Raw genomic sequence first — 13,675 nt, forward strand, 5'->3', positions numbered from 1 at the left:
TGGCCGTCGATATGTCTTCCCGAGTTAAATTCAAAAGCAAATATTAAAAGCTCCCCTCATCATGACACATGACTACGTAAATCCATACAGAAATTCCTTAAATGTACAACATTCATAACCCAAGGCAAGCGTCAAACGTCAAACCAACAATTAGCGAGGGTCGTACAAAAACACGCAGTTTTGGTCATCTCTCGCTGATGATAAAGTGGTCAATTTGTAAGGACACGCTACGTTTGGATTGGTACAAATGTTGGTTGTGTTTGTTTCGACCTGTATCATTGTTGGTTATAAATCATAGTTAAATTCGAAAGTATTTAAATGGTAACGAAACTTTTACGGATACATCTCAACTGTAGCTGAAAAAAATAATTGATACTAAAACGTTAAAACTACTTTTAATAAATTTAATAAATCGAATAATAAAGTTCTTTCGCAAAGACCGGAGCAGATCTTGAGAGTAAAACAAACCTAATTTTCAGTAAGTATATAGATACACAACACAATGAGACGTCTACTCACTACCGATGAAAAATCGCAAGTGTGGGTAAGAAGCTACTGTTTATCACATTTTATTGTGCATAACAATGGTTCGAGCTAAATAAATACATTCGAAATTTGTCGGGTTAAAGTTTGACAGTTTGAGATGTGCGCGTAAAGATCGGTTCATGAGCCCGTCTTCTTGAATACATTCGGCAATTATTTATTCAACCTTTATAAGGCAGCAAGAGAGGAATATCGTCTTAGATCCCATGTAAGGAATTACTTTGTAAAGTATCAAATTCCAATGCTTAGTAAATAAGTACTATGAACAATGTTTAACTTGGTGTTGAGCGACAATTACCACTTGATCGGTTACTTTTTTTTTTCTATTCGTAAAGAAAAGTCATGACCTTTTTCTGCTCTGTGATATAATATATACGGTATTATTTACTGCTGTATTTGTTCGTATAATTTAATTCCACAAAAACTACATCCGTGTATGAACTGAAGGTTCACAGCAATTTGTGTAACTCTGAACAGTTCAAGTATGGCTGTAAATCTAAAAGTCCAGCTAACATATTAGCCAACTGTTAGAATTAGCTCAACCACGCTTAAACTTTGAGCCGTAAACTGAGAATGGTGTTATAGTTTATTAGTTCTAAACTCTAGATATAGTGTAAGGTAGTATTTTTAGAATTCAACGAGTTATGAAAGCTTTAATTTAATAAACACAAAATATATTTTAAAACAAAATAAATTAAAGTTTACATTGTTCATAACATGATTTTAGAGTTATTATTAATAATAATGGTATATAACGGTGAATGAATTTTCAATAAATACATTCGTAGCCAACGCCTACGGCGGGGGCGTAGCTTTGTAGCACCCGTAACTTCAAAATCAGCCTGCGGCTATTGCTAAATTTAAAATATCCTAACTCTATAATAATTAATTTAGTAAATATTTACATACGATATCAGGAAACGTTGATCACGATTTCGTTTACTTAAAAAAAAGTTATTGCTGTGCTCTTCCCTGTTTCAGGCAGGCTTAAATTGTTACCTATCGTTTCAGCTCGTTAAATTATGTTTATTACTATATATGTTAGCTGAAATACGACTGTTATCTCAGAAATCGATCATGTAAGACATGATTGAGTTATATAGTATAAACAATACATATCGCTGACCTAAGCAACCACAGCTCGTCTCTTCTTGGTAATTTTCGGTTCGCTTAACCCGCTTCCGATCAACCGCGCCTTCGTTACACTAGTATACAGTTCGCCAGATTGGTTGACGTTTATGATCACTGATCTGCTCCTTAAAGGCAATCTGTTACACTATATATCCAAATCCTCAATTTACTGAACGTCTTATAAAAATATTATACACGTCGAACAGATTGATCATAAGACTATATTATTAAAATATAGGAAATCTTTAGCTTAATAATATTAGTGGATATGCGATAAAGCCACCTCAGAAAATCTTCTATTGATTGATCAGAATATAATGTATATTTGGTGGTAGTGCAAGCCTTAATATAATATTTTTTAAAGTGCCAATATCTATGGGCGTTATGAAAACTTAGCAATAGGTGACTATTTATCTGTCCGACTAAACATAATATGAAAAAAATTAAGATTTTTTATTACAATACTGGTCTAGACTTACACGAATAACAAAAAAAAAAAAACGATTAATATTCAGGTGTCTGTGATGTTCTCTACAATAAACCATATACAAAATATAGTACGAACTTACCTTTATAACTATATTATACTTTGTGATAGACTTTCTCTATAGAACTATTTGTGAATTCAAATACATTTTTACTAAATAAAAAAACGACAGAACACCAAGCTATATTACGATTAAAACGACACTCAAATCAACGAAAATCAGATATTCATTTCCACCAGTACAGCCAATCAAAATGGTATAGATGAACTTCTATAGGAAATCCTTTTACAAATTGGGCATAGTTAACTCACCTTGACTCGTAACGTAGTAAGAATAAAAGCTATAATCGCCTGATCAGTCCGATCGCTACCGTGCGGCTCGTCATTAAGCGGTGGGTAAACACGTATAGAGTACAAACACACAAACATTCAAACATTTGTAATCCCTTTGCATACGTTGGTTGTTAACACTATCTTTAGTTATAATTGATGTTCATTCGTACAATTTTTGCGACTACCGGGAAATGTCCCACGCCTTGGCCTTTTCCTTTAAGAAGAAGGCTTGGCGATAATTTATACTATTGATTAGTATGATACAACGACAAAGCAAATAATTAAGATATTAATTTTAATAAATCTCTATAGACATCTTTATAAGGACATATAAAATATTCTGTATATGTCTGTCATTACGATGCTTAATAATAATTTTAACCCATGAAAGGAGTTTCGACATTAGTAACAGAACGGTATTATTGTTAAATTTTTTTCACTATTTCTAGCTTCTCAATACAATACGCGGACTTAACGTACCGCGTATTTATTTACGGCCAATAAAACTTTTATTGCACTAATCCAAAAGAAATAATGCCGCCATCGAGACTACATCGACGGTCTGTGACAAATAACTACGAAGGAAACGCTGAGTAAAAGTTCTTTCATCAACTTCCAACTTTTAATGAAATACTTTCATTGTCAATTGCTTTCGAGTTTTATTGTTAGAACTCATTTAGAAGCGTGAAAATTTGGTACAAATATTTTTTATTTTTAAATAACTCAATATTTATTACAAAATAATATTTAATATTGTAAAGAAATATTTAATGATTTAATTAAGAAACCTCGATAAAAAAGCACAATATTTAAGTACTTAATTTTTTATTAGTAGTATTAAGAAAAAAATAATTTAACATTAAACTATGTAAATGAGAATAATAGGATATTTCCGAATCCAAATGTTCCTTAAATTCCAAATGTTCCAATGTACTATAGTAAAACAAAAATAGCAAGAAGAGTTACGTTGTCTATCTCCGAAACTCCATATCAGTACTTTACGAAATTTTAATGGCATTGAAACAAACCTCTTTCGAACAAAAAAAAATAAAAATCTTTCAAGTCCGTCTATATATGACGTAGTTATGCCGAACACACATAAAAAATAAACGTTCAAATCGAGACTCATTTCTTTAGTTGATTTATGCCCAAAGTTCATACTGCCTCTTTATAATGCAATTAATACACGATACCCTTTAATCCAGACAACAAAGAGACCGCGTTTCGTGATCTTATATTGTTCCGTGATGTGATCTAAACTTGTATTATGTTTGCAATAAGTGGCGGTTCTAAAAATTTTCTTGAAAAATTTCGACATAACTGCGAGTAACCGTAGATTTATTGAGGGTGTAAAAGTAACTTGGTTGTTTATACCAGTCGTAATGTGCAGGTCCGGTAGATTTTACCGTGTAGTTTTCATATTACATTGATATATGAGCAACACTTACAGTTATTCTTTGTTGAGTTTTATTAGGAACTAAGTTATGTTCTTGGCTTCGTCTGTCTTATTTTATACTGTACTAACATTTAATATTAAGTAATTTCAACTGCTACTTCGATTGAACTAAAAATATTTTATAAAATTAATTAATAATATAAAGGACCATTGTTGTAGTCGTCGTAGTGTATTTGGGCAACCCGATAAAATACCGCACGATTTATTCCCGCACTTTTATTTCCAATGATGATTATTTTTCTAAGTTACAGTGGCAACTGTACATGGCAAGATAGATATATTAACCATTCCTTGTAAAATCAACGTACCTAGGTACCGCCAACGATAAAAACTAAGTCCGTTATTCCTTTGATAACTCTTACTCGCTGGCATTGCTGTTTGACAATAGAATAAATGAGTGATACATTTTTTATTGTTGTAGTTGTGTGTGTCGCTTTTAACATAGAAAACTATAATTTTATGTGTTAAAGAGACAACCAATCATAGACATAGTTCTTAAGACTAACTTAATCATATTTTATTCAGTGTCTTTGTCCTCATACTCTATCATCAAATAAAAAAAAAATACAAATGCTACACGCAATTACCATTCATTATATAAGCAGAACCAAACGAGCGACCACGAACAGATGGCGGAAAGCGCTAAATTTATATACAAATGCGTTCAGTTCTTCAAAATAAGCCGTAATGACATTCACACCCTATAAAATTAGCTATTAGAAAACCCCCTCGTTCCTTTGAAACGTTAAAAAGACCCTTTCATAATAGAGATCTATTCAGGAGGCGATAGTATACTGTCTCGATGGCACCGTTCGTTATTTTTGTTAAGGCAAGCGTGTGTAACTTGTCCGCTTGCAATACTTATTTGCGTTTTACACATTCAAATATCGACTCTATGGCGTATGAAATATGATACAAATGAATCGCGCGAAAAACATGGAATAAAAAACTGCAGTCGCCTAAATGACAAATCAAGGGATTTTCGCCTCTATTGTTACCATATAAGGTTGAAAATGAATAGCATTCTTGGGTATTGAGATTATGATAGCGGCGTAATGATAGAGCATGTTTAGCATAAGTATAGCAAAGTTTAGCGATACTTCGTGCTGGTGCTTGAATCGAAATTAAGCAGTAAGCTTATAGACATGTTAATACATTTAACACGCTGTCTATATGTTTTCCACTTCACATTATAAATTGTATACAGCCTTTTTTATATAAATAGAAAAGGTACGTTTCAATGTTACAAGAGCTACGTTATTGTACTAGAGATACAAGGATAATGTTTGGAGACTACATAACCAAGTTGCTCCTGTGTACGAATGGATATCTGAATTGTTGGCAGAATTTCATCCAACACACTCCTAACGATGTTTTTAACCCGCAATATCCGGTTAAGATTCACGTGCACTATCCACTGGGTCATTCTCAGTTAGCTTTTATGTGATAATAATAAATAAGAAAAAATATGTTTGCTATAAGAAAAAGTCGTTGTGGCCTGATACGCACGATTGGAATTCTCCATTACAATAGATTACTTTAAAAAAAGCCACACGATTCATGTAGTTTTCGGTTGCGCTCAAATGAATCTATGAAATGTGAACAAAATTATATCAAATAAAAAGCTAAATCAAACACTAAATTGGTTAAGTAGTGTAAATATTTAGGTAAGTATTGTTTTTAACTTCTTAGTTTATGTGAACATATATTTAATATAAGCTTATAATTTAAGCCATTATTCATTTGTTTAAATTAGTAAAAATTAGCAGTAGTAAGAATTTAACGTTTTTTCTTACAATTTCTCTTTAGAAATTTGCACCTCTTTATAGCTGAGCGCTAGCCAGCACGATTGGCACTGTATTAGGAGAGGCTTTTGAAACTAGCGCCCCCATCCCCACCCTTTTGATAGTTAATTAAACGTCAGACGGGAAATATTCGCGTCATTAGGAAAACTCGAGACGTCGACGCGGCCGGATGAGACATCGCCCCCTATTTTATACATACTAACGTAGACTCTCGATTTTGTTCAATAAAAACTTAAAGAAAAATGTAAAATTTTATATAAACAAGTTGAGTGGTACGTTTACTAAAAATTTTGTATTTTTAAAATTATAAAACCACTTAAAGCTTATTAATGAATATAGCGCATTAAAAAAAAAATAATTACAATAAAATAAGGTATTTAATTTTTTTACGAATCTAACTTTTCTAATGATAAATTAAATAAGCACTCTTAAAAACCAATTAATTAATTATGATAATTTCAATTTTGAAAATCATTGAAAATTGTGTTCAAAAAAATTGATATCTTTCACCGAAAGGATTGAGTTTGATTTCCTATCAAGCTATGTACACTGTGGCCTTTGAAGAAAAGTCTATTAAAATACGAATTTTGAATACTCTATTTTATGGCATAAGATTGACAAATTGAATCTTATCTTCACGTTCAATGGGTTTTATGGTCGGAGGATTTATGGGCCTAAATAATATGAATACCTTAGAATATTTAAAATTATGTTTGAGTTTAAAATAAGTTAATATTTAATGACAGACAAAACGTAATGATTACAACTTTATTACTTTAAATAAATCTTAATTCATCTCGATACGATTATATTGTTAGATTCGATTAAGATAATTTTGTAAAGCGTAACCACAAATTCATCACGTATGAATATCGACCCGCATGGAACCAAAAAACCGATCCTGCAGCAATAGCATTTCCAAAGAGGGTTACGAATTGGCAGTCAGCAGTAAAAGTATATTAAATCCTTTTTTCGTGCAATTTACATATCGACACAAAATTAAAGGAAATTGGGGTAGAAATCAGCGATATATGTAAAGTATGGTTAAAAATAAGGTATCAACTTTTATATTACTAGCTATTCTGTCGTCCAACGTTTATACAAATATAAATGGTGTAAAATGCAACTATTACATTTCCATAGTTCCGTGTAACGTCATTGCTGATCGAGAAATTAAAAAACCTTCGAATAAAATTTAATTTAATCAATAAAATCACTTTATTGACATGCGTTGTTATAATATCCTGTCTTTTTGTTGTGAACATCACTCGATATTTCAATATGCCCGTATTAAGGCGCTTCCCTTAACCTTGATGAATTGTCTTAGTGCGTTCCCATGTCCATATTAAATTTTAAGTGGCCTTAGACTTACATATGCGTCTAATGATTAAAATTAAACAATAGGATCTGTTCTTTTTTTGTTTTTAATAAATCAATCAAGTCATTGTGTAAATTTAAGTTCTAATAGGACAAGGCATGGCATTTGAGTTGAATTTAAGAATATGATACATTCATCTATACAGGACTAAATTATTAGTGATATTTTTTTTAATCTTGAGATAATGTAGTTTATATAACAGCTGATATAGTTGAATTATGAATCTACCAAAAAATGAAACGATGAAAATATTTTCATTACGGTTTATGTACAGTACACATAAAACTATATATTTTCTCCCCGCTTCTTTATTTCGTTGATAACACGAATTGGTCCTGAGAGCCACAGCCAAGTCCCAAGATAAATTATTATCTGAGTTTATCACTTGATGTCATAAAGTTTTTGGAAAGTCGCCGCTATAATATGAATTCATGTCGTAACTCGCCTTTGTCGTTAGAATAAATACGAACAAAAGCTCGTCTGATAAAGTGTATTTGTTATTGTGATTCACGATGTTTTGAATTTCGTTAATTAATTTATCAAGGTATTAAAGTAAATAATTTATAATAATTTCTAGAAAATAAACAAACAGGGTTACCGATGATCAGTGCTTTATTTCAATTTATGTTTCAAGGGCAACATTTTATTTAAGTATCTTCTCTCTCGTTTCATTTTCGTTTTTCTTTTATAAGAAAAATAAGTATAAATTTAATTTCGTTCATAAATGATGTAATTATATACTTTTGATGATCTAAAATAAGATGACACGGCCAAAAACTTGCTCCATGTAAATTTTCCTTAAAAATTTAAGCTGTCCCTCCGTACGTAATGTAGGCGAAAATAAAGGGCCAAAATTAAATTCCTTTCAGCCCATAAAATATAAGAGTTACGTCATTATGAACGATGAGAATTTTCGCCTTTTAACGCTCAACGCACAGGGATTTTTTTCTCTGTGATTACAAAGAAATATTTTTGGGCAAGTGTCAATTTGACGGACCCTTTTTGTAATGAGATCACTGTATCTGAAATGAAACTGTTTCAATGTTGACTTAAACCAATTTCCAATAGACATGATTCCAATGGTGAAAAATTTACTTTGTCTGAATATTAAGGATTCCATATTTGAAATTAAACGATAATTACATTTATACTCATCTTTTTAATTTGTTTTTGTCTTTGGTCTTTATTTGTAGACGTTATATGCGAAAGTCTGTGGACTATATAAAAATATCTTTTTCACTCATATTGAAGGGTTACCCAAAATAAATTCAATTATGTTATGATATCAGTAAATTCCGAATGAAAGTAATAATTTTGCCAGGATTTATAAGAAAGTCTCCTGGACTAGCGGTTGTGTCTCTCTGACTAGAACTAAACTTCATCCCGCAAAAAAAGAAACAATATAAAATTTAATCTAAAATTATTTCTAACTCAATCTATAAATTAATTAATTTTTTAACCCCTCATGTATTTTCTTAATGTTTTTATTCTATAACGATTTTAATTCTGAAAGCAAAAAAAGACAATTTATTCCTCGAGTTCCCTCATGTGACGGTTGTAGTATTTCTAATATTAATAAGTAATATTAAATAACTTCGAGATTCTTAAGATGCTTACTACGAAAATGACTCGTATTTTCTATATAATAAGATATTAAATCGATTGTACGTCTTCAATTCAAGGCGTGAATTCGTGTGCTCCCCTCAGTCCACGGAAGACACCATTTCTCCATTTTAAAGAGTTCAAGATTCAAATCTAATGCCGCGTGACGATCGTATGCGATAGGCCGTAACGACAGCTAAGGAGTTTTGACGATAAATAGTATTCAAGCTATTATCAATTTTATTTTCAAGCTGTAAGTCTTAAAATGAATTTTAATTTTCTAACACACGTTCTCACGATAACCACGACATTAGTCGTATTTTGAACCTTAATAATATGAAAGTAAATCCGAATCAATTTTACGTGGCTTAGTATCAATAAACATTCCGTCGCATAAAGGTCAAATCATTTGACATAAATAATTGAAAATTTTTTAGGTTTAAAAAATATCGGTAGTTTGGTGTTGCCTATAATAATAAATTTCTTATTTTTCTCTAAACTTTAAGTATCCAAATTGCAGTTCTCTGTAAAAAAAATTACCAGTAATTAAATATTCTTTTGAAATCTCATATTTTTACGTATTTTAAGGACATTAAATTTTGACACAAAGAAACGTAATTATTATAGTATATATATCAATTGTCAGTTGAAGGATATTTATCAAGGAATAATATCAACTCGAAGTCAATATTGATAGGCCTACCTACCTGATCACCTTCCGTCGTGTGTCCTACTTGCTTGCCTACTTTATCAAAGATAAATCGAAATCTATTAACGGCTTTTTGTATTAATAAGCACTTCTCTTATTTACAGGTGAGTCACAGCAACATGGAGATGACTGCGGTTACAGTTATATAAGTAAGTGAAATACTTGATGTATAGATGAATCATTATCATCATCACAATCATGAATCATATACATATATGAACCAAACATTTCAATCACCATATAAATAAAACTATCTTGATACATGACATTTCGGTATAAAGAGTAAGAGAGACAAGGAATATAATGTCTTAACAGTGTTAGTTGCCAGAATAGTGGTAATTATATCGACTAATTACAAAATCATTCAGTCATCCGCTATCATAATTAATAACATCACATCTATCAGTATATGAAAAAAACCAAATAAATGACATACAACCAAAAAAATGCATCTCTCAAATCCCGTACAGGAATAAAAGATTCAATTAATATAAAATCCGCTTCGTCCAGTATAAAAAAAAAAATAACGAAACACCGATCGTTGAAAACGTTTAAAAAAAAGTTGGAACTAGCGTTGAGCAACTATAATCACCACTACAATTAAAAATCCGCTGGATAGAATTGCACTCAAACAAACTCGGCAAGGATAACTTGCTCCAATAATAAGATTTCAAGTCTGTTCCTAGAATTCACCTTTGAAAATATTCTGCAAGGATTTCCCCACTTTGATTATACCGTAGCGTAAAAACGGACCAACAGCACCGACGCCACTAACTCAATTAATAAACTTCTCTTTCGGTAAACTATCGAATTGAACCGTGAAGAAAATATGGTTGAGGCAATAATTAAAAATTCAATCCTGAAACTTTCTTAGTTTGGCTTTTTCAATTTGCATCGGCTAGCTGCGGTCAGTGTTATTTTCACTATTTTTTTTTAATATAAAAGAACGGAGATGTTTAAAGAACTTTAAATTTAATTTTTCATATTGGTTTTGCAAATCTGGAAAAAATTGAACTTAAAACATAGTTATCCAGCAAAGCAGCAACTCCAATAATTATACAGTATTTATGTCATGACATGTCAAGGTTATTTATGTCAAGACATGTCAAGGTATATTTGCTTTAAAATTAAAAGGCTGCCTGAACTGCTGCTAGAAATCGTCTTATTTTACAAAGTGGTTCCCTCTCCCATGTTCTTCTATGGCAAATATAAGTTATAACTTATAATGATACTCAATAATTGAAAACGAAATATAAATACTAACTTACTAACTTTGACGCTCAATTACTTCTTATTCTTCTTACATAAGAATACATTATATTCTAAACCTAACTTGGCATCGGATTAAAGCATTAACAAATATTTTTAATTATTCTGTATTTATCTTGGAACTTAATCCTGTATGTGCAGAAACTCCGCCATTCACGCCAACGTTAGCGTTGACATATCTTTAGCTAAAGAAAAATAAGCAGTGCCGTATAGCGGCTGAAAGTACGTCGAGGGTTCGCCCGTTCGCGCATTTGCAATTCCATTCGCGTCTGTAGCTGTCCGCATTGCAGCTATCTCGCTTACACCAACCAATTTTATATTTCCATCTTTGTCGGTTGCATTCGATTGCAGAAAGCCGATTTTCAGTACGCGACGCTCACATTTGTTTCGACTTCCGAATAGAATAGTGCTGATATTCTATACGACGTATGGATGGGATTCCAGCGAGGATGGCCATTTTCGGGTTGGTTTTTAGTTTAAATGGAGAATGCGTTCGCATTGATTTTAGAATCACGTTTACAATGCAAAAAAATATCGTAAACATAAAAATAAAGTTGTGCAATGCAATTTTAATGAAAGAAGAACATAACCTAAATTCATTCATTTGATAAAAATACTCTATAAAGTAAACACACTTACATATATAAATTAATAGAAATTCTCAAAATGGATGAAGTCAACAAAACATTATTTAATTTCACTTTGAACACGATTTTTAAAATAAAAGTTTATTTTGAAGTATAGTATCAATATCTTTATTGACTTTACATATCAGTAATTAATTTAGTTTTTATTGAACGGAGCACTATGGTTATTTAAATGCATGATAGTCTAATGGAAAGCTGTCGCTCAAAAAACAGAAACTTTCATGTTATGTAATTAGTGTAGTACTCTTTATTGATGATTCATTTTTCATTCCAGTTGCTTCCAATCATCGATAGGAGATGATCTGACGGGGGAAGGTACATCACAAACTATTCACCCTTAACAGCTTCTTAAAATTATTAAAAAATACAGTATTTTGGTTTTTATTACAATTGCTTAAACCACCATGGCGTACTACCGCACCTTACTGCACGATGAGGAAATTAGTGTGTAGCTTGTGGAATAATTAAATTTGATATTTATTAATACAAAAATTAAAAGCATGAATAAGCATCAAATCACATGTTATATTTCTTCAAATGATATTCCTTATAATAAATTTTAGACTTTATTATTATGAAAGAAAATGTTCGAATTTCTTAACAAGCAAACAACCCCAACCACGGACATTGGTTAGCTATGAATAAAACCTACCTCTAGCATCTGTTATCCAAACCCCACAGCTTATAGAATCCAGTTAAGTAAGGATAACTGCTAACCCCCTTGAAATATTGCTATAATTATTCCTTTTTCGCCTCTCGAAGGCAAGGATCGCTTTCATGGCGCACCTTCACGAAATATGTTCCTCATAACTCCCAACAAAAAATCCGCCGTAATTTAATGCGGCCCGGTAAAATAATATGTAAAAATACGCGCCCTGGATGGGCTATTCGGCCCGTTTCGGATGATTTCGGTCAATTTCGACCGGTTCCGACCATTAAGGGGGCCATCTTTCGTTCCTTTATCGGCCCGGCGCAAATATATCAGGATATTATTTCACCCACGAAATATTTTCCATATCTAATCAGCGAGCCAAGAAATATGGTTACATACGAGTCATGTTATGCGTTATGATTTTTATCGGTCTCTGCTACTATTTCGCGTGCATACGCTGAGGGTGTTACACGATCGCCTCCACTGCGAACCCTTCTATTAGCAATATACTTGCGGTATCTTGTTATTTGTGGTCTCTGCTTCTGGATAGAATTATTATCTATCTAAATACAGTTTTTTTTAGAATGTATCAAGGTTTTATATCGATATAAACATTCCGAGTTTTATTTGAAAAAGTTCTGTAACGACAACTCAATGTATAATTTAAATAACTATCAGCAGTAATCACAGTATATATTGTTTATATAAATTCATTTAAGCCTTTAAGGAATGGTATTTTTTATATTTATTAATGTGTTGCACTCACCGCAAGCTTTAAGTACTCGTACATGTTAACTTTGTTGATTTAATATAGTTGGTTAGTTGTGTATTTTGGTAAAATGAATACTAGATGATTTAGACAAGTAAGTGTTAACTTCTATTTCTGGCCACAGCCTTTCAAATTTCAAAGAGCTCGACGAAACTCGAAGACAAGCATTCGACGTACCGCTGTATCTACAGCGAGATTTTAATCAAGAAAATCTTCGTCGCGCGCTTAATCAAAGGCGAAACTTAAATAGTTGGCTACGTCATCGAGCTGAGCCAGAACGGTTGCGTTGGCTTTGATTTGATTATGTCGTCAAATTTTGCTGTAATTTCACGGAGTAGTGTCTCTGATAGATGTGCTTTATTGTTTATGGAACGATGGAAGCGATGCTGGATATTCCAGGAATAATTGAAACTTCTAAATTGTTCTTAGTAGTTATTTTTTCTTAAGCATCTGAATTTACTAATCATATTATTTAATACCTCAAGGTTACCGTAAATCTTAGTCTGAAATGTAATTTTTTTCTTATTATTATAATATACATTTTAAATCACAAGTCAATTTCATACGCGCACTGATAACGAAAGCTATAAAATTAATACAAAACGGTTATAAAACAAAGTAAAAAATTAAAGGTGATTTTTAATTTACCATCGCATAAGAATTTGTCGCGAGGAACCGACGGATACAATATCGATTTTATATTATCGAGTTGTTATACGGAGCGAATCGATTCTATCGCGTTACATTTGTGGACAATGCGGTCGAGCCGCGTCTGTCTGCGGTCGCAAGCAATTTTCAACCTTATTGGATACCCAATTATAATTTTTATAGAACGACGAAATTAAAGTATTTTAAACATAATAAGTAAGTTCTTAAGTATTTGACTGAAAAAAA

The 13,675-nt window shown here is 31.8% G+C and overlaps 2 protein-coding genes across 8 annotated transcripts in view; both read left to right on the plus strand.

The window, feature by feature from the left end:
- Positions 1-13,675, plus strand: part of LOC113397410 (calnexin) — a 372,199-nt gene that overhangs the window by 164,196 nt on the left and 194,328 nt on the right. The window lies entirely within an intron of this gene.
- The window catches only part of LOC113397455 (teneurin-m), a 214,979-nt gene that overhangs the window by 31,410 nt on the left and 169,894 nt on the right, over positions 1-13,675 (plus strand). For 4 of the 5 annotated variants that reach the window (XM_026635800.2, XM_026635801.2, XM_026635803.2 and 1 more), the window contains exon 2: positions 9,549-9,593. In XM_026635800.2, the coding sequence (XP_026491585.2) occupies positions 9,549-9,593 (45 nt within the window). Of the gene's footprint in view, positions 1-9,548; positions 9,594-11,634; positions 11,676-13,675 lie in introns of all 5 variants that reach the window. The other variant, XM_026635802.2, reaches the window with a different exon arrangement.

Source organism: Vanessa tameamea, chromosome 3 (genome assembly GCF_037043105.1).
Source record: "Vanessa tameamea isolate UH-Manoa-2023 chromosome 3, ilVanTame1 primary haplotype, whole genome shotgun sequence".
Classification (NCBI taxonomy): Eukaryota; Metazoa; Arthropoda; class Insecta; order Lepidoptera; family Nymphalidae; genus Vanessa; species Vanessa tameamea.